At 37.5% G+C, this 27,599-nt stretch overlaps 1 protein-coding gene across 39 annotated transcripts in view; it reads right to left on the bottom strand.

The window, feature by feature from the left end:
- The window catches only part of DLG2 (discs large MAGUK scaffold protein 2), a 986,702-nt gene that overhangs the window by 191,438 nt on the left and 767,665 nt on the right, over positions 1–27,599 (bottom strand). For all 39 annotated transcript variants that reach the window (XM_086882226.1, XM_086882222.1, XM_086882228.1 and 36 more), the window contains 2 exons: positions 21,854–22,010; positions 4,054–4,156 (listed from right to left, as the gene is read on the bottom strand). In XM_086882226.1, the coding sequence (XP_086738352.1) occupies positions 4,054–4,156; positions 21,854–22,010 (260 nt within the window). The remainder of the gene's footprint in view (positions 1–4,053; positions 4,157–21,853; positions 22,011–27,599) is intronic.

Consider the following 27,599-nt stretch of genomic DNA (forward strand, 5'->3'; position numbering starts at 1 on the left):
TTCTTAACTCATTCCATACTGGGCTATACTTGCAATTTTTGCCATTAAACAACAAAACATGTCCTGAAGAAAAACCTAGAAATGTAAAATGTGTTTCCCTGTGTGGTATATATTCAATTTTAATTTCTACTTAATTGTTTAATAGGGACACACTGTTACATCCTAAAATTATTTTTCAAGCTCAGGTTGTTTTTTTTCTTTACTTCACATCTTTGCAATATTTTAAAAGAGAGTTGTTAAGCTCTGAGGAAAGTTAAAATGTTTCTGATGATTGAAAATTGGAATGCAAAGCCAAATACAAGAGATGGTTCGTCTTCTGATTTTTTTCTAAGAAGCTTTTCATCCTTAAATTATCTTTAATTTCGTATCAACCACGTGCAGAAGATGTGAATTTCACAAGTCTATGAAAGGTTATCTTTCTGAAGCCTGCAGGGACTAATTAGTGTGGACTGAATACATCAACTTCCATATGAACTACATCCACAATGATTATTAAGAGATCATGATACTTAACCATTAATTGTCCTCCATTTACACAATGCATGTGTACATAACATACAGTACACAGGTTATTTTCAGTTTTTTAAATAAAAGTAAGGAATCACTCAAAAAGCCCAGGGTTATGGCTGCTGTTCCTAAATATGTACTTCTACTGCTGAGCTTAGATTTTTTTTTAACTTCTGTGATGTGTTTTCCTCTTGCTCTTAATAATCTCTCCATAATTTTGCTCAAGGTATTTACATTTCTGTTTGGATTTTCGTAGCACTTTGCCTCTTCTGTTTCTCAGAGAGAAGAGGGAAATAAAGGTGGCGAGTGTAAATAAGGAAAAAAGGGAATGAAGAGCAAAACTGATGAATCGGTTCTTCATTTATACTATCCCTTTTATTTCCATTAAACAACTTTGCAGAAAATCACTATTTGTCTCTTCTATTCTCCCTTTATTCACAGTATCTGTGCTCTTTTTACAGCATTTTCACTAAGACCACTTTCATCTGAGGGATGAGCAGTGTGCTTCAGCTGGGCACCATCACCAACCTCAGCCCTGACCGCATTCAAAAAAATGTTGTGATGCTGCTCTGTTTTGTCTGAGCTCATCTCTGCATTTGTGCATTCCCAACAAGATGACAAAAAAGCCACCACAATATTGATGGGAAAAGCTACTCAAATTGATGGCAAGCACTAGGGGTTTTTTTTTGGTAGGAGTTACGATTCTTATGAGATTTGTTGCCAAGTCTCTACACATTAGTGTGAAGGAAGTTCATATGAGGCTTTGAATGGGATTCTGTTTGAAACAAAGAAAGAGGCATTTAAACTTTGAAAGCTGTTTCTATAGAATTCACCTAATTTTCTTCCCACAGCATAGCATATTATTTATTTGTTGAGAAAATACCAAGATAAGCATACTGGAAGCTTTCCATTACTGCATAAAAGTAAGCTTTTTCTACTCAAAATTTTAATTGCTAATCATCAGTGTGCTTACAGTATTGATGGTACTTATATCATCATCACTCAATACCTGAAATATCAATAGCTATAGCTGAAGGATTCATTGAATTTTTTTTGTTGTTGTTTTGTTTTTGGTTTTTTTTGCAATGACATCAAATGTCTTAATAATCTGAAGAGATTTAAAAAAGGTACTGGTTAACATTTGTAGTGGCTATTCTTGGATCTCCCCAGAAAAACCTGAAGTTGTAGTAACAACTCAGAACTTCCAGTGTGAAAATGGAAGAAGCAAGCTACCAGGCAACTTAGCTTATGAACTTTACTAGATTTGGAAGCATTAAAAGTGAGAAGCCCCTGAGGGAAGCACAGTTGTACAGTTTTAAGACTATTCTATGACTGTGTTCCAATACATGCAAAAAGATAAGATACAGCAAATAAGAAATTTGGTATAAATTTCAAATAAAGGATAAAAAGAGTTCTGCAATAACTTTAGAATTAAATTAGTGTTTAGTCTCATATAAAGTATGTTTTTGTGTAACCTAAATATTAAAATAATTCTCTGTGAAGGTTACTTAACTCTTTAATTTTTTTTTTCATCTTTCTTTGGTGTAAGGGATTTCTCAGGAAACAATTTTTTCATTTTACATCTGCTTTATGCAGTTTGCATTAACCAGAATCTCAGACTAAAGTTAAATATTTCAGTTGTAACATAACTCACGCTGGACAACTACAGAGTACCCTCACTACCTTTAAAGATTCAACCATTTACTATAAAAAGACAAACTTTTGGGCCCTGTCCTTCACAAGCTTCACTCTCTGTGGTGTGTTTTGAGCTATTTGGCTGAAACAGAAAACTGGCTTTGCTTCACTGACAAGAAGTGATGACGTTGGGACTAGTCTGCCCTCAACAGGGTTTTTGGTGAATGGAGCAATGACATAGGAAAAATGGAATAAATGTCCAGTATAATACCTGATGGATTTAATCAGCATCATCTGAATTGTATGTTCACCAAAACTGAATTTAACACAGGACAGAGCTTCTAAAATGTAGGGTACATGTATGCCAACTAAAAGTTCAATTCTAATAGGAAAAAGCTGTCAAGTGATGTATTTTTTGTGTATTAACAGCGGCACAGAACAACTGTGACATGTCACTGATTGCTACAAGTACCCAGACACCATGGTGATAATTGCAGTATAAAATCACCAGACAGCAAACAAGATTGCTGGAACTAATATGAACATGGTTTCATTCAGAACCCAGTGCAGACCTCTATCTGTAATGGAATTGCTTTTCAATACTTCTTTGAAATAATGCTGATTATTACTCATGCATTTTTATATTAATATGTTCCATTTATTTAACTAAAGATAGATACTTTCAATTTCATTTGCTCTCATCTGCCCATTTCTTACTATGGCCTAATTTATTCTGTTTGGTGACTCACGTACAGATAAACTAATAAATGGATACTTGATTTCAGATCTGAAGCACAACTGTACATTTCACTAAAATAGAAGCTGTTTTTCTCCTTGAGTGCTGTCATCAGGATCTAGAGAAATGAAGGAAAGTACCATATTGGATAAACTCTGGAAGAACTAATTCATCTTCCCTAAAAGAACCTGACTGAGCATGTTATTAGAGCTGTTGTTTCACCTATGAGACCTACATATCTCCTAGGCTGGGCACAATCAGGCAGAATCAAATTCTGAATTGAGCTAGAAGTGCTTCCTGAAAAATGACAACGGTGCCAGCAAGTCCTCACAGACACTTATACTTGCTGAATTAATCCGGAAAAGACTTTTAAGTAACAACTCCTGAAGAGGGAAACCACCTTGATTTCCAATCAGAAACACTCCTCTCACAAATTCCTTGAGAACCTCACATAGTCATTTGGGTCACTGCACATGGACAACAAGGAGTTCTGCCCTTTAATTATGGACTCCAAATCAGTCAGTGCCTACTTCTGCCCACTGAAACTAGCTTAACCTCTAGAAAACTAAATATTAGACAGCAAAATGTGAATGAGATACATCCCACCTTAAATGTCTTACATATTTCTGAATTTCCTGCTCATGCTTTTATTTAGAAAGCTGTCATTTTCTCTAATAAGTAGTTGTTATCCAGGCCTAATTGCCCTGAAGGTACAAGGATGCTATCATCCAAAAGCAATAGCGGAAAGCTCTACACATTCTGCAGGAGGCATTTATCCTTGTGTATTTCTGACTGTTTGAAGCAATGTCAGATCTTCCTGGAATTTCTGTTCACTCTTAACCTATCTTTGCACTACCTATTTCCAGGAAGAGACTGGAAAAGAACATAAAACGAACACTACCAAGAATGATTAACTAAGTTTTGATTACTGTGTTATTATATGCACACTTGAAGAGCACTCTTACAGTTAGTTGCATCAAACGCTTCTAAAAGCCAAGTCTGTACAAAAATACAGCCATTTCCTTGGGACAAAACTGTCACTTTTATTTTCACTCCAGATGACTGCTGATGATAGCTGGGAAACTTGCTATCTACAACAGCCTCATCCTGTTAAATGAGTGGCTCCAGAGCACTTCTCTTTTGCCAGCTGCCTTCCAGGCGGTTATCTCACTTACCCTCCGGCTGGTATTGTGCTATGATCGTTACCGTCTGCCCCGCTCCTTTGAGCGCAGCCGCAGCCTGCTCATGGGTAGCACCTCGCAGGTCAATGCCGTTCACCTGCGCGGGAACAAAGACAACAACGCGTATGAGAAGTTTGACATTGGACAGGGAGACACAAGTGGGCTTCTGTCGTAAATATCCGATGGATGTGAAGGTCAGATGGATGTCCAGATGCAGAAGCAAAGCACAAAATCAAAAAGGCTGAGAGGAAACTCCTTGTGACCAGCCAAGAGGATAAGCCCCAGTGTCCCTCACCTCATAGTTTGACTGTGTTTATCCATGCAGATTCTCTGACCACTATTTTTTGGTATTTTCCTGCTCTACTGAGTTTCCATTTCTGGTTACCTCTTCATCTAGCAATATCACGTAATATATCAAGTTCAAAAGAAATTTTCTGTGATGCTTGAAGGTCACTGAAAATACGGCAAACAAAGAAGCTGCTCCTTCACTCAAACTCTGCAGGCCCAGTCAGTAGCATCAGGAAACCCAGGGATACATACAGCATGTCTAAAAAAGCTGCTGAATGCAGACCTTTTATAGCAAAACACCTACTATATAATCTACTGTTTTCTGCTCATGCAACCCCTCCAACTATTGCCTGGAAATATCCTCTATCTTGCACACTACAGCAATGGAGTTGCTATCAGACACAGCTTCCTCAATTCAGGCTGTTCAACATCCATACATCTTTCCATATGGTTTCCTTTTCTTAATCATTTTTGGCTGCACAAGAAATGGAAGAGGAACAGAGTAGGACAATGTAGGAAATCCACCCACTAAAACTCAGGAGCAGCTTCAGTACTCTTTGGATTTATGTTTGTGATACATGTTTTGTCAGCAGTGTCCCAAGGAAGAGACAGGATTCACATACAGATTTATTAACTGCTCCAGTAACTTGAATCCTGCTTTCCAGTGGGAGCATTACTGTCTGGCTGTACTGAAGCATGTGAGATTTCTTTTATTTATGTATTCATGTTTGTATGCATGTATTTGCTCATTTATGTATTTATCTGTCTTTCCTCTCACTTCTACAGGTTTCCACATCATAATACTTTAGTGAAGAACAGGAAGCTTTTGATATGTAACAACCTCAGCAGGACAGAAATCCAATTCTGATTATTGAAGAAAAGAAAAAGAAAGGAAATAAAGGGCAGGGAGAGGAAAGAGAACCATGCCATATAAAGCAAACATGCAAACACTAGATAGCAAAACACTGGACCCAAATTCTCAGCTAGAGCAATTATTTGTGTTTATGTTTACCAAGTACTATTGCAAGATGGCTAAGCACATATTGAAAAGAAGGGGTTTTTTACATTTACATTTTAACAAGTTTTTAAGGATTACAAAAATAAATTTGATTCCATAGAACTTTTTAAGTAACAGCTATTGAGTCTGCCATGAATTCATTTATTTGTGCCAATAATGTTTACAAACTGGACCATCTTAACTCACTGTCTTCCATCAAATTTTGGAGAATATGATGTTTTGAGAACACAATTATGATTTACCATAGAATCACAGAGTCATAGAATAGTTTGGGTTGGAAGGGAACCTTAAAATGCTTCTGCAATAAACAGGGACATCTTCAACTAGCCCATGTGGCTCAGAGTCCTGTCCATCCTGACTTGACTGTTTCCAGAGATGGAGCGCCCACCACCTCTCTGAGTAACCTGTGCCAGTGTCTTACCACTGTCATAAAAAAATTCTTCCTTATTTGCATGACAAAATCTAGTCTTTACTAGTATGTGAACAACATTTAGACTGTTACTCTTGGAAAAACTAATTTGTGATAGCAATTATATAAAGCCCAGGAGAAACCACAGCTTCTGATCCAGAAGACTGCATGATGCTGTAGAACTGTTAACTGTATATAGAAATTATGAGCATGGGGCAAACATAACATAATCAACTTCATAATTTAACACAGGAGTCCTCAGTTGTCCCATCTCCCTGGGATGTTATAATGGCTGGTAGAAACTTTCAAAAAAATGAGCCAAAGGTTCAAAAGCTTTCATAAAAGTTGTACACTGAAACCTCTGGGAAACACTTGCTGAAATTCAGTCTAGGAATATATCACCCTAGACAGCAATAATTAAGTGCATTCTAAAAGAACAAAAGGAGAGAAGCACAACTTTCAGTCCCATAAAAATATACCATATTTTAACCTATAACAGTGAAAATACCTAGAGGAAGATAATGTCAAGTAGGACTTTGCAACCCCTGTTGAGAATACCAGCTTCCTGTAAGGAACACAAATTAGGGTACTGCTGCAGAAAAAGAGGTGCTGTTCCCTACTTTTTCTCAGTGATGGTGTTATGACACTTGATGCTGCATTGTATTGAGCACAGATGTACCAGCACTACAATTACTCAGTAACTGAGCACTGTAGCCACAGTTTTGTGAAGTGTGAGCAGAATCCCTAAATTTAAGAACAGTGCCTATATCATGACATAAAGGAAACATCAGCCTTGATTCTGTGTCTGAAGCAGACAACTTTGAAGCCAAGTAACCTTTCCTTTAAGAGAGAGTTTAGTTTTCATCTATGTGCTTTTCCCTTTCATAAGTGGAGTCCTTGAAAGAGTCCCACAAAAGCACATGATAATGAAAAAGGAACACTCCTGAATTCCTGAGCTGGGGAGATGGATGTGGATTACATCACCTGGTCAGCATTAGAAGGATCCAAGGGGAAAAAAAAAATAAAAATTTCAGGCTTAAGCTCAAAGACTATGAGAGGACACAAGCCTTTCTTAAGCAATATAGGAAAACACTGTGATGGTCTGTAAAGTCGTGTTAATAGTACAGTAGATTTAAAGATTGTTAATAAATCCCAGTAATCTCTCTGTAGATAAAAGGTGAGAATGCATGAAAGAATAAGGAAATCACATGCTTATTCTCCTCCTCTGAGAAACAATATGTCTATGTGAGCTAATATGTACAATCCTAATAATACATGACTATGAATGCAAGACAGGAATTTCACTGAAGCAGTTATAAAAATATTTTTCACTTCTCCACAGAAAAACTAGAAGCCACTGACTACTTTTTGCCCTTAGCACCCTTGTTCTAGAAGAAACGATTGCCTAAGGTACAAACACAATGCATTGTAGTGAATGAATTTCCCTGAAATTAATATCACTTTTTTGTTAGGATATAGCAGAGGACAGACACTTGGGGAAAACTTAGAGGCCTGAGTGGCTGAAATCAAAGGAGCAAGGAAAAGAAATGTCAGAGAGAAAAATAACACATAAATTGTATCTTCTGCAATTTTTATCTAGTTCATAATCAAGCTAGGCAAACCAGATTAACCTGATTAAGCAGGTAAATGACTGGACTACATTAGGTTGCCGAAATAGCGATCACCCTCTTGAAAACACACATCTGCAGAAAAGAAATCAAATAACCACTGCCAAACAGAGAGGGAGAGTTCTGTTTGCATGTTATTTTATTCACCAACAGTGGCACAAACTAATTGTAGTATAATAGGTATTAAATTTAGAAATTACTTATAATCTAGTCTGACTTTGTAAAGAACAAGAAGAGTAGATGCTAACTTGATTTCTGGGTATCATTTCCCCCTACTTAAAAGCAAATATAATCAACTCCCAAACCTTCTAGTTAAAAAACAGCATATTCACATAGGAACATTAAATCTTGATGAAAGGCACCATTAGTTTATATATTTTAATCAAATTTTTACCATTAGACCAAAATGAACACCAATTTGGAGAGAATAAAATAATAATACTCTGTCTTGCCTCTTCCTTCAAAACAGTATTTTAATTTAATATCTCATAATACTTGTGTGCAGTGACATTTTTTCCTCATATGATTTCATTGCAAATTGTTAAATCTGATTAAAATGATTGCTTTTAATTAATTTAACATAATTTATGTGAAGAATAATCAGTAAAAAAAAATTTAAAAAATCAGAAAAAGGTGCATATGTTAAAAAATGGAAAGTTAAAAGGTGGAAAGTTAAATACCAAAGGTGTTTTGTTTGTTTATTTGATTTTTTCTATAATAAATGGGCTTGATTTCTTCAGAATGTATTATACAATAAGCAAAGTAGCTGTTCTGAGCTTGACTGCACAGCCCTGATGTCCTGGCCCAGAATGAACTTGACTGCACAATTTCTGATGCCTAACTTCAAAATTAATTTGACATAAGGGAAATAAGAAGAGCCTGCAGCTTATACTGAAGTCTGTCTCTTCTGCATGTTTTGAACTGGCAAAAAGCAGTTCAAAAGCTTACAAAGAGGGGTGCTGCAATAGAAGATCAGAGTTGAAAACTACAGTCAAAACTAAATTGAGATGGAGAAAAAGATGCAACAATAGCTCACAGTAGTTACTGGGCCTTTGCACTCATTGACTCAAAATAAAGTGTGATCTACTTCATTTAATACTGAATCATAATTGAAATGAAAGATCAGATTTACTTTTGGCATAGATTGAATTCTTCTAAAATTGAATGAGTTATATCCCCTCTAAAATATTTGAGTGGCCCATATTAGTAGAAATTTGATTGCACTCTGAACAGACTTGTTGCAGTCTGGTTGGCTTCTAGGAAGTGAATATGATTTGTATGTTAGTCATTCAAACAGAATAATCTGCTTTATTTAGCCATTTCTTTCTTTAGACCGCCTTATTTTGTGTTTGTGCTGTGGTTACATGAACACTTGGAACACCTTGTTGGATTGGAAAAGAAAGGAAAAACATATCCTTTCCCTGGGGAGGAAATATAAAGGGTTTGTTGGTTTTTTTTTTCATTTCTTTTTTAAGTTGTCACTAAAAAAGTACATAGTTTTATACACTAAATTAAAAGCTGAAGGAAAGGCAATCTTTTACCATGGAACAAACAATAGAGCAGAGTTGTCAAGTTCTGTCTAAATTCTTCTATTTGTTGAAATCATAAAATAATAGCTTTTGGTGCCTGGAAAAGCAAACAGAAGTCTGAATAATGACAACTGGTTACAGACAGAATTCCCATTGTTTGCATTAAGAGAAGATACAAAGAACCCTATTTATCTACCTTAATTCTGCGCATCAACCTAAGTATTCTCAAGCACTTTATCATGAGAGGAAAGCTGGGCCATGTTCTTCAGCAGTCCTTTTTAGTCACTGGGAATGTAAAACAAGGAAGATTGGAAAAAATCCCATTAGAGATGATCTGCCGTGAACATGTCTGAGGAAAACCTTCCTCAGAAGCAGGTGGAATAACCATTCTACACAACAGCTCCCACACCTCCTGACAACTGATACAGTCCACCAAAAAGCACAATTCTAAGAATACAGGACATGTTGCCAAAGTTCAGCCTTTCAGCAGCTTTTTGCAAGGCCAAGGCCACACACCCAGCCTGAGGCCAAGGCTCTGCTGGGGGCTGCCGAAGAGCTGTGAAAGTAAAGCTGGCTCAGCACCAGGGACGCTCTGGGACATGGCTTTGGGGGTAGCACCCAGCAGGGGAAATGATGATATGGGACAGTCTTTGCCTTGCTACTGAAGAAAGGTTTACAAATAGGAAGGAAGAAAGAAAGAAGAAGACTCCATGGGGTAACTTCACTCTCCAGCTTAGCTTCTGCTGTATTTTCAGGCTAGATTTATTGCTTTTCTCTCACTTTTCTCAATTCTGATCTGTTCTGATCCTACGCTTTCTGCTCTTTAGTTAGAGCTACACAGAGAAGCACAGTGGTTTTCTCATCCTGAACTCTGTTGAAAACATTGGATCATGTCCCATGCTCTTCTCCATGCCCAGCACCCTCCTTCTCTGTTTTTATGGGCCAGCAATTTCAGTGACCTTTTCAATTTTCCTTGTCTGACTACCTTAAAGTTACAATTTCTGCCTCTAGTAAACTGGTCTTTATGCTCTGAGGAGCTGGATATTCTAGAGGCAAACTCCTCTCTCTGGGAAACAAGAACCACTGTGAGGGTATGAGCTGTATCATGTCTTTTTCTGCCAAGATCTTTAAGGAGGCAGCTAAGCCAAAAGAAAGAGATAACAAAGCATATTTGGAGCAGAAAAAAAAAATATTATGTTCTTGAAGAGGTGTCTTGCACACACTGCCTTTTACAGTGGGAACCAACAGGATCTATGACTCACCAGACCATATGAATCATTCCAAATGGCACCTGTTAAGCCTGGAGCCATAGGCAAAGACTTATGTTTTAATCCAAACTGTACAGAAATTCTGATGCGAGGTCTGCTCTCCATTTGATTGTAGCTTTTATGAATGATACCAGATTTGCAAACTTTGACACTGAAATAATTTCACTGAATGACATCTTAAGAGCCATTTCCTCTCAATTCCATCAGAATTCCTCAAAACTAGTTTAATGAATAAAACTAGTTTAAGAAGTAAATCACATCTTATGAAAAGGACACATGGACTTACTGGAGCCTTAATGGACATGAAAATTATTTTATTCACATCACTAAACAGCTACCAGCTTGTTCAAGTACTAACCTGAACTGGAGGTGATTCAGCAACTTCAAGGTGATCAATGGCATTTTGTCATATTACTAAATGGTTAAGTTGAGAGACAGGAACACATGTTTTTTCCATATTAAGCCAACTGGTATTACCTGTGAAAAATACTTATAGGAGTACTATACTAGCTAATAACACAGGCCAGTGTCTATCAGCTGATTTAAAAATAAATAATATTTTTCATCCTTTTTATGCATTAAACATCCATCAAATACAATTCTTAGTAACAATATTCATTATTATTAAAACGGACAGCTCATAATTAGCTCTTAAATTCAAATCTAGTTGCTACTTTTTAATTTTTTCTCCTTCTGTGTGGTCGCTCAAAACCCCTTATATTCCTGCCACCACCTAACTTCATGGATCTCACTGTAGTGTCATCTGTTCAAGCATTCACACCTTCCTTCTCCTTTGCATTTCCTGCTCTCCTTTCTACTCTGAATTGCTAAAATATCAAACTGTCTCTCCTCCTTCTACAGCTTTTACTTTACACACGACTGTTACTTCTATTCACTTTCCTGCCCTTCTGAAAAATCCCTTTCTCTCTAATTCTGTTTTCAGCATTTGTATTTTCCTGTCTCCTGCTCTCATCCTGGATCATTTAGACATGCCCGTTTTAGCAGCATTTATTCCATGTACCTTGGTGTCCATATACATCTAAAGGTATTATTTCCTTATGCAGTAACTGTTTCCTAAATTAACTCACACATTTGCAAGCATAAGTGAATGGATATAACTAAGCCGACGTTGTTCAGTTTTACTCATAATGCTGCAGGGTTTTTGCTTCGCATTTGAATTTCAAAGGATATATACGCAGAAATAATGATTGAAACTCTCTTGCTTCTGAAATGAGGTAAAGGTTTCCATTTTAACAAGTTCCTTATACCTCAAAGATGATAAGAACTTAATTTCAGCTGAAGCCAACAAGAAACAGGTAGCTGGGAACTGAAATAAAAAGGCAAAGCAATTTTATAGGCTGCTTAGAGACAGAAGTGACCCTGAGCATTGAGTTAGAGATGAATTCAAAAAGTTAAATCCTTGCCTTGAGCTCTGCTTGATAGGTGTTTTCATATTTCCACATCAGAGTATATGGCACTGTGGCCCGTGAGAGGGGAGATGGCCATTGGCTTGTGTCATGGCAAATCCATACTGAACTCAAGCCAGTGACCAGAAAGCAATGTGTTAGAGGCTGAATGGTAGATTGTCTTAATGTAAGTACATGTTCAGTGCTCATGTTTTATATTAAAACTCCCCGAATCACAACATTCATGATTTATTTGTGGTTCTAAAGATGAAGATTATGACACAGACACTTTGAATAGACAAAGCTCCATACTCTCAAATAAACCATGTTTTTTATAACCAGTAGAAAGAAAACAGCTCTTGTATTGTCTAAGTGATTTTACTTTTGTTACTGTTCTGGTGGCTTGCTTGTTCAGATTCAGGGCATATCTATCTTGTTTTTTTCAAACATATGTCAGAAAACACCTCCAACAAACCACTGCAGATATCCCTTCAATACCCTGTTTAATGGATGGCCAATTTCTGTTACTTTGCAGCTTGTGTCATATGATAATTTTTTTAATCACTCAGAAATCCCAAACTGACTGGGCAGTAGAGCAGAATGATTCCTGGAGACTAGTCAGTTTGAGCACAAGGCCAAAGTCCAGCCTGGGGCAAAGCTCAGTATGAATAAAGCTCAGGATTTTAGCCATTTTGTCCAGCAGTAGCAGCTTGGCTTTCACTTTTTCACTGTTAGCCTGGCAGGGCAGCAACACTGAGGGGGTGCAAGCCTCATTACAAATCTTCATTGTATTAGATGTGATGTAATTCTGCTTGACACTGTTACACCAAAATTTGCCAAGTCAGAATGTTTGAACTGAATGTGCACTCCTCCTTAAGCTGTAAGGAGCTGAAGAGCAAGCAGTCTGGCATGAGACCATTTCTACTCATTTAGGCAATAGTAAAATGAGTATTTTAGAGGCAACTGATGATTTCATCACAACAGAAATATACAGCCTCTAGTTGAGGCCAATTTACTAGCTGCATATGATACAGAACTGACAGATCTGATAGCTACACTCTTGGGGAAAAAAAGATACACCTTATTCAAAAGAGAATTCTTGGTATAATTTATTAGCTTCTGATCATGTGCTTGAAATGTGAGAGTTAAGTTAGGAAACAGTTACTGCATCAAGACAATTCCACTGTATGATACAGACCGCAAAAAGATGTGGGTGAGGAGTTGTGGTTGGGAGAGAGAAATCCAGCTGGAAGACAAATCCCTTGATTAATGAGATGAAATTATGCAGCAGTATATGCAGCATTCCAGAATATGCTGGTGGTAACTTTTTTCCCCCCACCATCTCCATTACGCTTGTATTTTTAAAAGTAATCTATTTTATTTTGAAGTTCCAAAGTGGCAAGTCCATGAGCTTCTCTGGCAATACAACCACTTGCCTTGATTACAAAATAAATGCCTCATATTTTGAGGCTGAATGTGTCTAAGTTCCACTTCCATAAGATTAGATATATTTACCAACAACACTGCAAAACAGTTTTCTCTCTTCCCCAAGACCGACTATTTCCAGACGAAGTGTTAACATGGACACAGTTCATACTACATTAAAATTAATTTTTACTGTCAAGGAAGATGCTAGGGTTTTTCTGACATGAGTTCTAAACTCCACAGCCTCATGGGAAAAGAGACTTTGCTCTTCTCAAAGAGACGTTTTTTTAAATACATAAAAGAGAGTCTTTTCAAGAGCATAAATCAGCGTTGGCACCCAGCTTCTCTTCACCAGGTTCCCAGTTGCCTTCTGTACCTTTAAATCTCTCTTGTACAGGGAAGTTGCACGGGTGTCTCAGTTGTGTGAAATGTTTTTGGCTCATCATGATGACAGTGAGTACTGAACATATGTCTGCATGTATTGTGAGGGGTGAAACTGAGTTTGTCTGGAAAAGGCAGAGCACTGTGCACCCAGATGATCCCATACAGACATAAACCTTCATCCTCAAATCACAAAATTCCCAGAGTTGTCAGCAATATCTGAACTTAACATTAAACAGCTGTTGTGCCCCAGATCTTTCCATTAGATCTTGTCACGACAACAGCTTTGCTTTTCTCTCCTTTTCTCTACTTTTTTGGGAGGCTTATGATGTGCTACTATATGAAGATGTTGGTAAGTAGACTACAGGGGCTGCAAGTTTGCAGTAAAATGATGTTTATGACTTCTTCTCTGTGACTAATGTTCTTTCAGGAGGAAAATTACATTTCCCAATTTATTCTTCAAAAATTCACCAGGATTATTACTCCTTCTTCTGTTGCTTTCTAAGTATCTGCAAATTGATTGTTTCTCCCAGATGTTTTCCCTGAAAATTGGGCAACCTGTTCTATACTCCCAAATATTCCTTCAGTTCTTGAATAAACTTATGAATGGTCTGCATTGAATAATTCCTTAATTATACAAGAATACATCTAACTCATCTAAGTTCTAATTTGATTTTGCCTGAATCCACTTTAAAGAGTTCTGTTTCTTCATAACTGCCCTAATTGGATAATTGTGAACCCATCTGTTTTTTAAAGACAAAACAACAAAAATCACTAAAGGTTTGAACTCTCATGGTCTCACTTTTAAACAATCTATTTTCCAACTCTTTGGGAAATTAATTTATCGCTTGGTTTTCTATTTTCATCAAACATTTTCTTGATGCCTTTCCTAATTCTTGGAAGTACATCCCATTTTACATACTGCCCTTCTGAATTTCCCCCCCAGACTTTTCCTAGCATTTATGGGTTTTAAGACTTGGGCTGTTATTGCCACAGTGACTAACTCAGCTTTCACTTTTTCAATGCTGATTACTTGAGTTCCACAGCTGTGACTGCACAGAAGCTGGTTTTGAAGTTCATGCTACTTCCTCATTCCCTTTCAGCACAAAATCATAAAAATTGCCACTACACTCTATGGTTACCCAAGGGCAAGTTGTGTTTCATTGTTTCATTCTCCCGTTTCTCAGCTGTTCTTCATTACTGGTGAGAATAAAACCTAGAATTATCTGACGTATACTTGTTGTTCCATATTCTCCATCAAAAACAGATTCATGAATATTTGATAAGTTTGGATGGGATTTATTTCAGTAAAAGGAAGGTATGTCAAATTCTCTACAATATGTGAAAAGAAATACAAATTTTTGCAGCAAAATGGTCATCTGACCCATGTAAAATGCATGCTATAGGCCTGGGTGAGGTGTACTCAGAAGTGGCTACACCATTCTGTTAGCTACAAAGGGGGCCTAAAGGGTTATATACCCTGTTCTTCCCAACATGAGCAAAGCCTGAATTTAGATTAATCCACTACATATTTCTAAGGAGCTTAATCTACCTGTCCTTCTAGTTGGTCCCATCCCATCGACACATGACAATGCCTGTGCTGTCAGCTCTTTTCCTCTTTTACAGCTCAGTCACATATATATCACCTACCATTCAGTATTGATCCTTTGGATATGTTTAGCAACACATTTTTGCTTGATTTTCAAACAAATTCTACTATAAAAAGAGTCCAGTCAGGTGCACTGATCTACCCATTTGAATCACTGCTCTGTTAATATATTAGAATTTTCAGTACGCACCAAAGAGTGCTCTGTACATTACTACAAAGCAGGTTTACATAGTTAACATACTGACCAAGTAGGATTAATGTTAAAAACATTGCAGAAGACTATAGACAATCGCAGCTAAAGGCCACAGAAATGGATAGACTGTCCCATGCCTGAAGGCAGTCAGACAGTTCACACCACCACGGGGAAGAAAGCATCCTGAGGATATGGTCACTGCCTCTGCAAACAATTCCTTCTTGTAGGGCAAAGGCAGTATCTGTTACTGTCCTGACACTGTTACACAGGAGGGACAAACTGATGATCCAAGGAGAAAACATACCAGGCCCTATGGAAATGTTTCAAACACTTTCCGTGACAGCTGCATTTTGGAAAAAAGAAAATCTGAGAAGAAAAACCAAATGCTATTTGCCATTTATCTTAGCTTTGTAACTAGGTAACAAAATGCACTATTTGCCCTGAGCAGTTTTACTGCTTTTACCGTGAGCAAAATAACCATTTTAAATTAGAAAGCTGAGAGCTTCTCTGTACCAGAGCAAGGGAAGTCAGTCTGAAGGTCAAATATAACAGTAGCAAATATAAAGCATAAATATTTGCTGTAAGTAAGTACAGTCCTTACATTCTACCTTGCTCTATATGGACATTTTTGGAGTAGAAATTGAAGAATGCTCTCTTTTTTTCAAATGCATATTGTATTTTTGGCTACAGGTGTGAGTGAGAAGATGAGTAGGAGTTGTGTGGGAGGAACCAAGTAGAAAGAAATGTTTAGACTCCTCATAAGGGGTAGCAAATGTCTCACAAAAAAACAACAGCAGGACGATGCACAGACACAAGACAAAATCTGATTAATATAAGATCCCTCTGCAAGTGAGAACCTTGTATGAAACACCAGAGAAAAAAATGAAGTGAGATGCTCAAACACTGGTGTTGCAAACTAGGTTTATATAGTGGCATGTACCAGTGACAGAAAACCCCACAGAGCGTTTCCACCAGCCCGTTCTCAACCCATAGGTGTTTAATTCTCAGAATGCAGCTCTCAGAAAGGAAAAAAATATAGTGTCTTTCCCCATGTATGAGGATATCCTGATATTACACCAGAGCAACACGAAAAACACACAGAATGCTTTGGTTAACTTCATTCACCTGATTCAGGTTAGATAAGAGGGGAAATGAAAGTATTATGAGAGTACTATGTGTCTCTTTGCAGGGCAGCCTGTTCTTTTTCTACTCTTTCCTGCTGCTGTTGAGCAATCACCTTTTAACCTGTGGATGCACTGCCTGGGAGCAGTCAGCTTGCTCCAGAGCAAGCAGTCTACATTTGCTCTTGATTCTACTTTCAGGCTCCAAGTCACGCTGCATCCAGCCCTTGTGAACATAAAGCATTTCAACAGGGAAATGAAATAAAACTGACACTGCTTTTATGGTTCACCATTTTATGTTTCTTTTATTTGTGATTAAGGAAGCATGATGTTAGCTGAAAAAGGAAATATATATTAAAAGGGCAAACCAACATGAAATGTGAGATGTAGTTTAAGACACCTGAATATAGATATGAATGCATGTGGTGTTTAAGATTAAAAGTCCATACAGACAATAAAGCTTACAGAGAAATTCAGCTTGCTCTATAAAGCTCACAGTGGGCCAGCTGAACTGCTCTCTTGCCTCCTTTGACATTAATAGCAAACAGACACCCAGCAAAACATGCAGATGTCTAAATAAAAGTATCTTAATCTGAGGTTTAACCTTGTACAAAGACATAAAATTCAGTAACTTCAGAAGTTAAGATTCAAGTGCAAATAGTTGCTGTTAACTCCTTATGCCTATTAATTCACCGTAATTCTCTCATTTGTATACAACTTATAATCTTTGAAAAGAAATGTCAGCATAGGAATTCAAGGAGCTATATACACTAACTTTCTGTGAAATTGTAAATCTGAATTTTGCTGCAGAACTTGCATCTGTGAACTAATTTTCTGTGTTTTAGCTCCTGTACGTATTGAAAAAGTTGCCCACTTGGCACCGAAAATTCTTTGAAGCAGGAGCTTCAAAAGGTGAAAGCTTTAGGCTAGGACACCTAGAAGAAAGACTTGTATTTTATCAAGATCTTGATTTGAGATTGAAATGCAAAAACATTGTGGCAATTTTTCTTTCAGAACACTAGTACTGCTTCTCCTGCCTCTCAAGGAATTTGCCCTAAAAACTGCAATGCATTCACTACATACATCTTTCCTGAAACTATGACTTGCACTGCTTCCTGTCAGGGTGTGTGCACTGGGTGGCCATTTTATGCACATGGCTCATGGAAATAATTTGTTCTAATGCAGGCGGTTTTGACTAACCAACACTGGTTTCCCATTGCTGTTTTAATAGGAAAAACATCCCTTAGCATTGGAAGTGGAACTTAAAACTGCAAGAATGGCATCAAGGAACATTACATTTTATTTTTATTGGACTACATTCTCCTAACAGATGGAGAACTTGAGGTTATATCTGAGTTCAAGAAGCCTCTAAACTTGGCCCAGACTTTTAAAATGACTTTAGACAAATCATTTAACACACTGGCACCTCCTTTCTGCTGCTCTACAATGGAAATGATTTTTCTATGGATATTCTGAACTGTTTCCTTTGGCCTATAAGTATCTGAGATGAAAATTAATCTGGGTGTGCACATGCAGTGAATCAAGCATTAACGTCAATTGGAATTCAAAATGCTACTTGACAATAGTTAAAACATACTTAGTAAGAGGAAAATACTACAGGGAGTGATACATTCTAGTACAGTGATGAACTTATATTGGTGATGTGTGTGTTAATTCATTTTAAAGGCATTCAGAAATAAGAAAGAAAATGTATAGTTGGTGATTCAAAATGGTACAGTGAATTATAGCCAGAAGAAACTAGCATTTTAAGACAACCCTTTCAGGGGAGAACCCCAGTCTTCTCATTATTGTAACACAAATATTCACGTTCGGGCTATTTGAAATGTGTTACTATCTGACAGACATTTTCCATGATTCTTCAATCGACCTTCAAGGTTCAAATAGGATTTACGTGTTCTCTCTGCACAGGAGCACTGGGAATATCAGCCTTCTTTCTGAGATATTTTTCAAACATTTCCAATTAACTAAAAACAGGAAAAACCCTGTTATCCCCGCTTTTTCTCAAGCTTCTGCCAGTTTCCAAAGGCAGATCGCTGTCATTACTGATCCTGGGCCGCCACCTGGTGGCATTTGGGAAAAGTAAATTCAAATTTCACTCGTGCATCCTTCCCAGAGCTCCCGGAGGACTGTAGGGCTGGACCCCTCCATCTCACATCTCGACAGTCAGGCAGGAGGAGAGGCAGAGATTATGGGATTTGTCCAAACCCTGTCGGCTGACTCCGTGCCTCTCCAAGGCAATGCATGAAAAGGCAAAGTCTTGCTGGGTCTTGCTGGTGGATTTGCAGTCTATTTTAGTTATTTTTATAGGTACATTCTCAAAGGTGAGAATACACAGCTCTAACCAGTCATCACTGTCATATTCACAGCACAGGCATGAATTAGGAGAGAGCCCCTGATCCTCACTGTCCACCTGAGAGACTGAGGCTTAGGAGAATAAAGTACCCTGCCTATGGTCACACAGAAGGACACCAGCTATATTGATTAAAATGATTCAGTTGATTAAATTGAATCATAGAACTGTCTGGATTGTAAGGGACCTTTAAAAGTCACCTAGTCCAACTCCCTTGCAGTGGGCAGGGGCAACAATGAAAGAAGTAGAATTCTTAAAGATAATACATATTAGAAGGACTGGCCAAAAAAGCAGGTCATTGTAAAGACACGTAAAATATCACAATAGAAGAACTCTTGTGGCTTCATTTTAATTCTGCAATACCAATCCTTAAGGAAATTAAATTAATATCTCTAAATCACTTACTATGCTTCCTGTCTGTAAGAAATTTAACCAAGCTTCAGATGATTAGAAATAGCAGCTTTGAGGGTACTATTTGTTCTTGTTAATCAGATTTGTCATGTTTTGAGAAAAAAATGGGAAACGTATTTCTGTAGGGAAATAAGTGGTTCTGAGGGATGAGACAAGAAGGAACAAACAGTGAGAAACAGTCTTTTTTTTTTCTGCAGTCCTTATAAAATTAAGGTGTCTGGAACCCTTCACTAGACAATGGTACAAGATTAATGAGTTCTGTGCTTGAATCTGGTTTTGTTTGAATATGGAAAAATGGATCCATAATAGTTATTTGTGACTAAATAAGTAACAAGGGCCTGACTGGGTGATTGCCTGGGGATATGTACGCAATCTAATTTAGTAATAATTTCCATCCCTCTCTGCTCAATGAACAAATAAACAACTCTTCCATGACAAGTATATTTGCTGATGCAACAATAGCAACATTAATAGGAACTTATGGAAAATGTCACTACAAACAGACAAAATTGGAGATAGAAATTTTACTGTGGCTGTAGCGTACAGTTCTAAATATATCCTGCTTAAAAATAAAAGGAAATGGGCTTTCAAATTAGTATTTGAACTTCTGCATTTTTGAATACAATATACTGTGAAATGCTTTGATCTCATTATTCACTGTTAGTCAGCCCTATTTTGCTGCATCTAACCAAAGAAAAGCAAATTGCATAATTGTCTTGAAGAAACTTCTGTTTCTGTTCTTTGGGTTTCTTGTCTGTGCTCTTTACACAGGCCTTTGACTTCCTTATCTCTTCATAAGGATAACTTTATCTGAATCTATTTTGATTTTCTTGCAGTTCCCTAGACACTTTCTTCTTGGAGAACTCTTTAAGGCACTGTTGGGATGAAAGGGTTAAAAGCAGAAGAGTGCAGAAGAGGATGTGGGATTCCAAGAGACCTTGCAGGTGGGAATGCTGAGGCCTGGAGTTGGCCAGTGTGGGAATATACCCCTTAGGCTATGCCCACCTATGTCTATCCTCTGTCTGATTTGAGAAGTAGGATTTCTGTTTAGAGATAAGGTAGGTGTTTTGAGGGACGTGGAGGCACTCTCAGGGACATGCTTGAGCTCCCTGTTTTGGGAGAGAGAAGATCAGAGCTCAGAGATCATACAAAGCACAGATATCACAGCATGGTGGTAACCTACACATGTGTGGGTCCTCAGTAAGTGGGTGCAAAGAACAGCCCTGCCAATCCTCAGGATGGCCTGAGCCTGACAAATCCTGTGTTCCCACTGCTGTGTTCCTGCCCAGGTGTTGCTTTGGGATCCTCTGGTTAGCAAGGTAATGCAATAAATTTACTCTTTGCATTTCAGATGTAGTCTTGTGGATGCTCTGCCTGCCTGTGTCGATGCCCAACAGCACCAAAGCACTCTTTATTTGCTCTTTGTCATTTTTTCTTAAAGGACTTTTAAGGAACACATCTGGATGTGTGACATTGTGATCCTCACAATGTCAGGTTGCAACCTCCCTTTGGTGATAACTTTTCTGTAAGATTTTCTGTATACTGCAAAATACCTCCAGTCACCTCTTTACAACCTTGAACAAAACTTTGACAGGTGTAAGGTAAATTCACTTCTCATAGAATAGGCCGAGACAATCCTTAGCAACGTAGGAAAACCATAACCAGCTTTCTTATGAATTTAAACATTGACCAGGAAAGTGTTGCATAACCACATCACAAACCATCCAGGCTGAAGCCATCTTCCACCCTTAACTCTAACTAAACTACAGCCAGGGAAGCAGGATTCACAGAGATAAAAGGCACAACAGTGGGAGGCAGTGTGATACTGCAGCCGAGCATGTCCATCATTTATCTGGGATAAATAATTCCTGTGTTTCAGCTCTTTGCCTTAAGGCTATTGTGCTTCACATGAAAAAGTCACATCTGTATCAATTTGGGATAATTTCTTTTTTTTTTTTTCCCTATAAGGAATATGAATAATGTCAATGGATATTTTACTACATTTTCAAGTCTTTCATTGTCATTCAAATTCCTTTATATTCAGATTATTTTGGTCAGATGTTCAATTACTTGACAGAGCCTAAAACATAAATGTTCTAATACGTGTGATATCAATATATACATGAATGAAAAATTAAAAATATGTTTTTGAGTCTTAAGTATGCAAAATATCACCTCAGGCTACAAAGCATTTCATCCAATAAAATTTGAAAAGAATTTCAGAGGGATCATGAAATTCATCAGAGGCAGAGAGATAATTAACATAACCCAATTAATGTCCTTGTTGTAGTGAGCTGTTTGCTAAGCAGTTGAGTGCACACTAGATGGCAGCCTGAGTATAGATGATTTCATCCTAACTGCTTGTTCTCCTCCAAGAAATGGTGAAATTGAGAAATATCCTTGGACTCAGTAGTGTGTTTTGGGAAAAATGGAACTGGATGATGGGCCAAAATATGGGATGTTTAGGTCTGCAATGTGCTTAGGTCCTCCCTGTGGTGTCACCATAGTGTAGGTAGCATTAAGCAGCGATAAATCTCATTCACAGCTAAATGCAGGTAACACCAGTAACAAATGCTCTAAGAGCCAAGGGCAAAATAACCAAAATATTCAGGAATAAACTGTTTGCAGCTCAGATTTCACAACAAGGAAGTAAGAAAGACTTTCTGTGTGCCCCCTGCAGTATAGACAAGGAAAAAGATGAAGTAGCTGGTCAGGACAACCCAGCAGAAACACTTACAGATAAGATTTGATCTCCTCGCTGCAGTTCTCCGCTGAGATCCGCTGGCCCACCTGCGAGGATGAAAGACACGAAAATGCCTTCCCCGTCTTCACCTCCCACAATGTTGAAACCAAGTCCTGTGGAGCCCTTGTGCAGGATGATTTTTCGAGGCTCTCTATACAGAAACAAAAGATAATGTTTAGGCTCTCAAACCTCTTACTGTGTATGCATTCTTCATAGCATCTTAAGCAAACTATATGGCCTACTAATGTGTAAAGAAATCATGTAAGAAATGACAAAGCTGCTCACTGGTGAGCAGATAGGGTAGGAACCAACCAGCATTATTTTTTTTCCCCTCATGATTTAATTCAAACATCTCTATTAATTTCACCCCACTGGAGTAATCTTCACCATGTTAAATGACAAATTTATTAAAAGGAAAAACGAAACACTGAATATATTTAATAATCTATAGCAATACTATATATTCATGTAGAATCAAACTTTATATGGTACTGATATAAGTTCTAGTCTTGCTTTTGCAACAAGTGAACAAAGAAAAAACGTACAATTCCAAGAAAAGCAATGGCAGTTGTGTTTTATCCTTTCAGATTAGGAGCAAGTAACATCTATGTGATCAAGCTGATGCAGCAGAATCTCACTAAAAACTTCGGTTTGACATTATCAGGATTGTGTATTTGTTAAGTCACACTGCAGCTTTGTCACTGAACCAGCCCAAAGAATACCTGCTTTTGCCATGCTCATTTAAAAAATATGAATTATGATAGAAATCAATAAATAATAACAGGTCTATCTCACACAGCTCTTTTCATCTGTAAATTGAAAATATGACCCAGAGGATGTAAACATAACGTGCAATTTACTGATGGGAATACTTATTTCCAGAAATAGATAACTTTCCTAAGCAAAGTAGCATCCTTTGTAGTATGTAGTCTCTACATACAAGGCGTCAGAGCTGGCTCTCCCTTGGATACACAAGGACACATAACCACATAGATAAACACACATTCCATGTTTATTGGTACTTACCCCATTTCAAATCCCTCAAACAATTTAATTTTCAGTAAAAGTGTAAATGCTGTTGAATTATGATGTATAAATTTTAAGCCCAGCCCTGCAAGTCTCCCAAACACATACATATGTCTGTGAGTGCTCCCAGAGAAATAGGATGCTCTATTCGTTCTTTAAGTTCAAAAATAAAAGTTGCCAGCAACAAAAACACACGTTCTACAGAATGCTTCTTGTATAAAAGATTGAGTATTTCCTCCATATTATAGCACAGTTCTGCATCACACAAATGGATCTTTCATTTCCGTTTTGTTTTTAAAGAACAGAGAAAAAAGGAAGAGAAGTGACTAAATTGAGGGATGCCTTATTTGATATGAGTTTAGTCTTATGGATACATGGAGACTTTATCTTGACATGATATTTTTGAAATCACAGGCATTTGTTAAAATTTCCCTAATTTTAACATTAGTGCTAATATTCAAATGGTATATCCCCAGCTTGGTTATGATATTAAAATAACATCTCAGCTTTCTGAAAACAACGTTTTGTATTTTTGAAAAATAAGACTAAAGCAAATTATTAGTCCTACTCCATATGGTCCTTCATCTCTTAACTTTTTTAACACTGTAAAGTCAGAAAACAGTTAAAAATACAGCTCTGAGCAAAAGATCTATTGTATTTTTTTTTGTATTTTTGTAGTATTTTTAAGAATCAGAAAATAAAGGTAGAGATTTTTTTTCTTTTCCATCACTGCTTTTTGCTCTTGATTTGCCTTGTAGCAACTCCTTTAACACCTTGTTAAATATGTGCAGAGTAGACATAATGTGATCCAGAATCTAAGAAGTCCAAACAGGTTTTTAATTAGAAGTGTGGCCTGGGGGTTGGAGCAGAACTAGGACAGTGAGCTGAAAGCATGGTTTCACTTCTCTGCTTAGCCCCTGCACTGTTGAGTTATCTTGGCAACTCATTTGCTCTCCCAGCTTCAGCTTCCTCATCCACAAAATGATACGGTGACACTTGTCATCTTTGAGTCCTACGTATCAGAAATACTTTGCAAGAGTTGAGCAACTGCCATTTATTATTTACCAGAATATTGAGAAAGAAGAGGCAGCAAAGTCAAACCAATGTATTTGCATGCTCTGCTGATGCGAAATCAGAATAGATCTTATTCAAAATAAAAATGAGCATTTTCACATGTGACAGGCAACTTGGATCAAATAGTTGAAAGCCAAGGCCATGGGCAAAACTAGGTCAATACAACTGGGTATCTACTGAATAGTAAGCTGTGCTGCTCAACAAAATGTTGGCCCAGTTATTAATCCCTGTCTCTGAGCAAGTCAGCAGATTTATGCCTAAAATGCTGCCAGTGCTGTTTTATAATTTTGGCCTTTTGACAGCAAAATTCGCATTCTGCTCTTGGATGAGTATGTTCAGAGGAAGTTCAGACAATAACGGGAAAATGTCAGAGGCTGTGATTAGAATGCAATGGGTTTCTGCCCCTGCTCTTTTACCTAATCAGGTCGTTTTGGTTATGACTCAGATTTGGCTGAATAGAGGCTGACCATCCTTAACATGTCTTCGTATTTCTTTCATATCTGAGTACCCTGCAGAATCTGAAAGCTGGACTCAAGAACACATAAGCGCTGTTGTCATTATAAAAACAACCCTTAGCTATTACTGTACTACAAAACCTATAGGAAGTAGAATGTATATGCCAATTCACCTTGATATCATAAATAAATTTTAAAAACTATGAAATTGTCCACACTTGTGTACTGTACTTAGAATGACAAGGAAAAAAAGGTATTGTGGTAAAAAAATGGATATAAAATTTATGAAGTTGAAGTAGAAAAAATATTTCATAAGGAAACCAACTACAATACCACCACTGCCCGGGTGATCTTTTAAGAGTGATGCAGCAATTAATTCCCAGCCAATGCTTTATAAACACTCACTGAAAAATCTAAGCTGAAGATGAGGATGTTATGTATTTTATAACCTGGTGTAAAAGTTACAGTCACCACTTAATATGATATTTAAGGAGTTCTAGAAACAACTGCTCCAATTTTTCTTGAATATGTGGGAAATAACACTAGGAAAAATTCCTTTGCCTCTGTAAAAAATCTTTATGAATGTAGTTCCAGTACACATGAGAGAACTCAAGACAAAAAGCAGATAAATGCTGTAAAGAAGGTGATGGAATCAAGCACTTAAAGATGACATGATGATGGGAGAGTTGAGAAGTGAAAGAAAAGTAACTCAAATGTTAACGATGTTTTTTTTTGCAGTCAGTGCTCTCAGAACGTGTAGTTGACTGCAGAGAACAGCAACTAAGGCAGAACTTTTTTTAAAATGGGGGTGTTTGGGCACTGGAACAGGCTCCCCAGGGAAGTGGTCACAGCACCAGCCTGACAGAGTTCAAGAAGCATTTGGACAATGCTCTCAGGCACATGGTGTGACTCTTGGGGTGTCCTGTGCAGGGACAGGAGCTGGACTGAATGATCCTTGTGGGACCCTTCCAACTCAGGAATCATATTCTATGATTCTATGAAAATGTTTTATTTAGAGGCAATAGATGGCACTCTGTAGCTACCCTGGGAAAAGGAGCAGTCTGCCATCCAGTGTCTCTGAAATTCATGTTTCAGCCTGCAGCTTTAACTATTTATCCCATTTACAATTTCTTCTGTGATAAATACAGCTGAAGGTAACTTTGTAGGTGCTAACAAAGTGTACTAGCACTTTAATTCGGTGTGTGCATGTTTTATACCCTCCTGCAGCTCTATACCACATACAAACAGAGCAGAGCAGCAGGGGAAATCAAGAAGAAATTAGGAGTGTGAGATGAAAACATTCCTGGACTGACAGAAGGCAGCAGAAGGGAGGGGGGGAAAAAGAAAAAGGGAAAAAAGGAAAGAGGAAAGAAGAGAGAAATCAGAATAAAGGGAGACAGTGCCTCTGTAAAGGAGAACAGGGAAGGAAATTAAAAGGCAGGGAAAGAAGACAGGAAAATTTACATTAATAGATCCAGGAGTAAAGGAGCAAATAAAGTGCTGCAATCCACACAAATTTACAGGCTGAGAAATCAATGGCAGAATCAATTTGGATGGACTTGGTTACTTGCTTTAGGGAATGCATCTGATCAGATTCTATAAATCACATTATAAATTGCAGGCTTGATGTAAGAGCAAAAGATTACTAACTTAATATTTGAAAACAATACGCAGTAAAAAACCAGAGCGGGTAAAATGTCAACACTAAAGGAAATGTCTTCTGTCATAAAAATGCAATGACCAAAACCAAATTGAAGTGCAGCATTTCTCTCCTTAACAAGTGTTTTTTTGGTTTATGCATGTTTAATTTGATCACTGTCTTGAAAACAGAAAGTGTTTTTACTTACTACATTTGTACTGAAAATTTGGTTTGATCAGTTTACTTTTAACAAACAGAAAATGACAAGACAAAAAATGGGAGTATTACTATCATTATTCTATAGACTAGAATCCATAGTAATTAGAGATCTAATTTAAGAGATTAAAACTGGACTGATAAATGAGGGGGAAGTGCTTTCTAAAAACAAGTAATTCTTATAATAATTAACTGAAAGAAAATCCATTATTAAATTGATTATTTTGTGCTGCTGGCAACATTAAAGAAAAGTGTCAGTTTTAGTATTCATCTCACATTGACACAGCTCCGTCTTTCTGTTTCTTTTGTACCATCTATAAAATTGGAGTGCTGACACAGTTTTGTCCTTTTTGAAATACCTACAGAAATATTAATCAACACTGGGTGCTTTCAAATATCAGACCCTAGGGATTTCTTCAGTTTTATACAATCCATGAGGTATCTCAAATCTGCAGAGGCTTAGAAATATGGCTTTAATCTTGATTTGACTGCAGGTTTGGGGGTTTTTTTTGTTGGTTTTTTTTTGCTTTTTAATTTTTTTTTTCTTTTTGTTGTTGTTTTTTTGCCATTCCTCCTCCCCCGCAACTGCCATTTTTTTCACAAAGGATGTTGAAAGCATACATAAATTCATGCATATGTTGCTTTGGTGTTATAATAACACACATCACAGAAATCCCAGAAGAATACTTATCTTATTGTTTGCATTAGGGCAGTATCAATATACAAGTCATGGCCCACAACCTTTGTACGCATATATAGTGCCAAGAAAACCCATCCCAGCTACTTGAATCAGCAAATAGCAGGAGGGAAAGCTGAAGTTACAAGAAATTGTATTATTTGGGTAAAGTCACATTAGCCTAACAGGGAGAAGAGTATGCAGGGGATAGGAGAACAGGACATGGCTTTAAACTGAAGCAGGGTGGATTTAGAATAAATATTAGGAAGAATATATCTACTGTGAGGCTGGTGAGGCACTGGCACAGGTTGCCCAGAGAAGCTGTGGATACCAAACCCTGGAAGTGTTCAAGGCCAGGCTGAATGGGCATTTGAGCAGCCTGGTTTAGTGGAAGGTGTCCCTGCCCATGGCAGGGGAGCTGGAACTGGATGATCTTTAAAGTCCCTTCCAACCCAGGTCATTCTGTGATTCTCTGAAAGAACACACCCTAAATCTGAGGCAGCAAGGTCCCTTCTTTTGAGCAGTATAAAAATGTTTGGCTTCTGACAGTCCACAGTGTGAGCACCGAGTTACCTTAGAATGTAATTTGGCTAATCAAGCCATTTGTTTCTCACAACAATCATTTTAGTTTTCCTCTCATGCTTCAAAAAATTC

Source organism: Cyanistes caeruleus, chromosome 3, assembly GCF_971803275.1.
Source record: "Cyanistes caeruleus chromosome 3, bCyaCae1.hap1.1, whole genome shotgun sequence".
NCBI lineage: Eukaryota > Metazoa > Chordata > Aves > Passeriformes > Paridae > Cyanistes > Cyanistes caeruleus.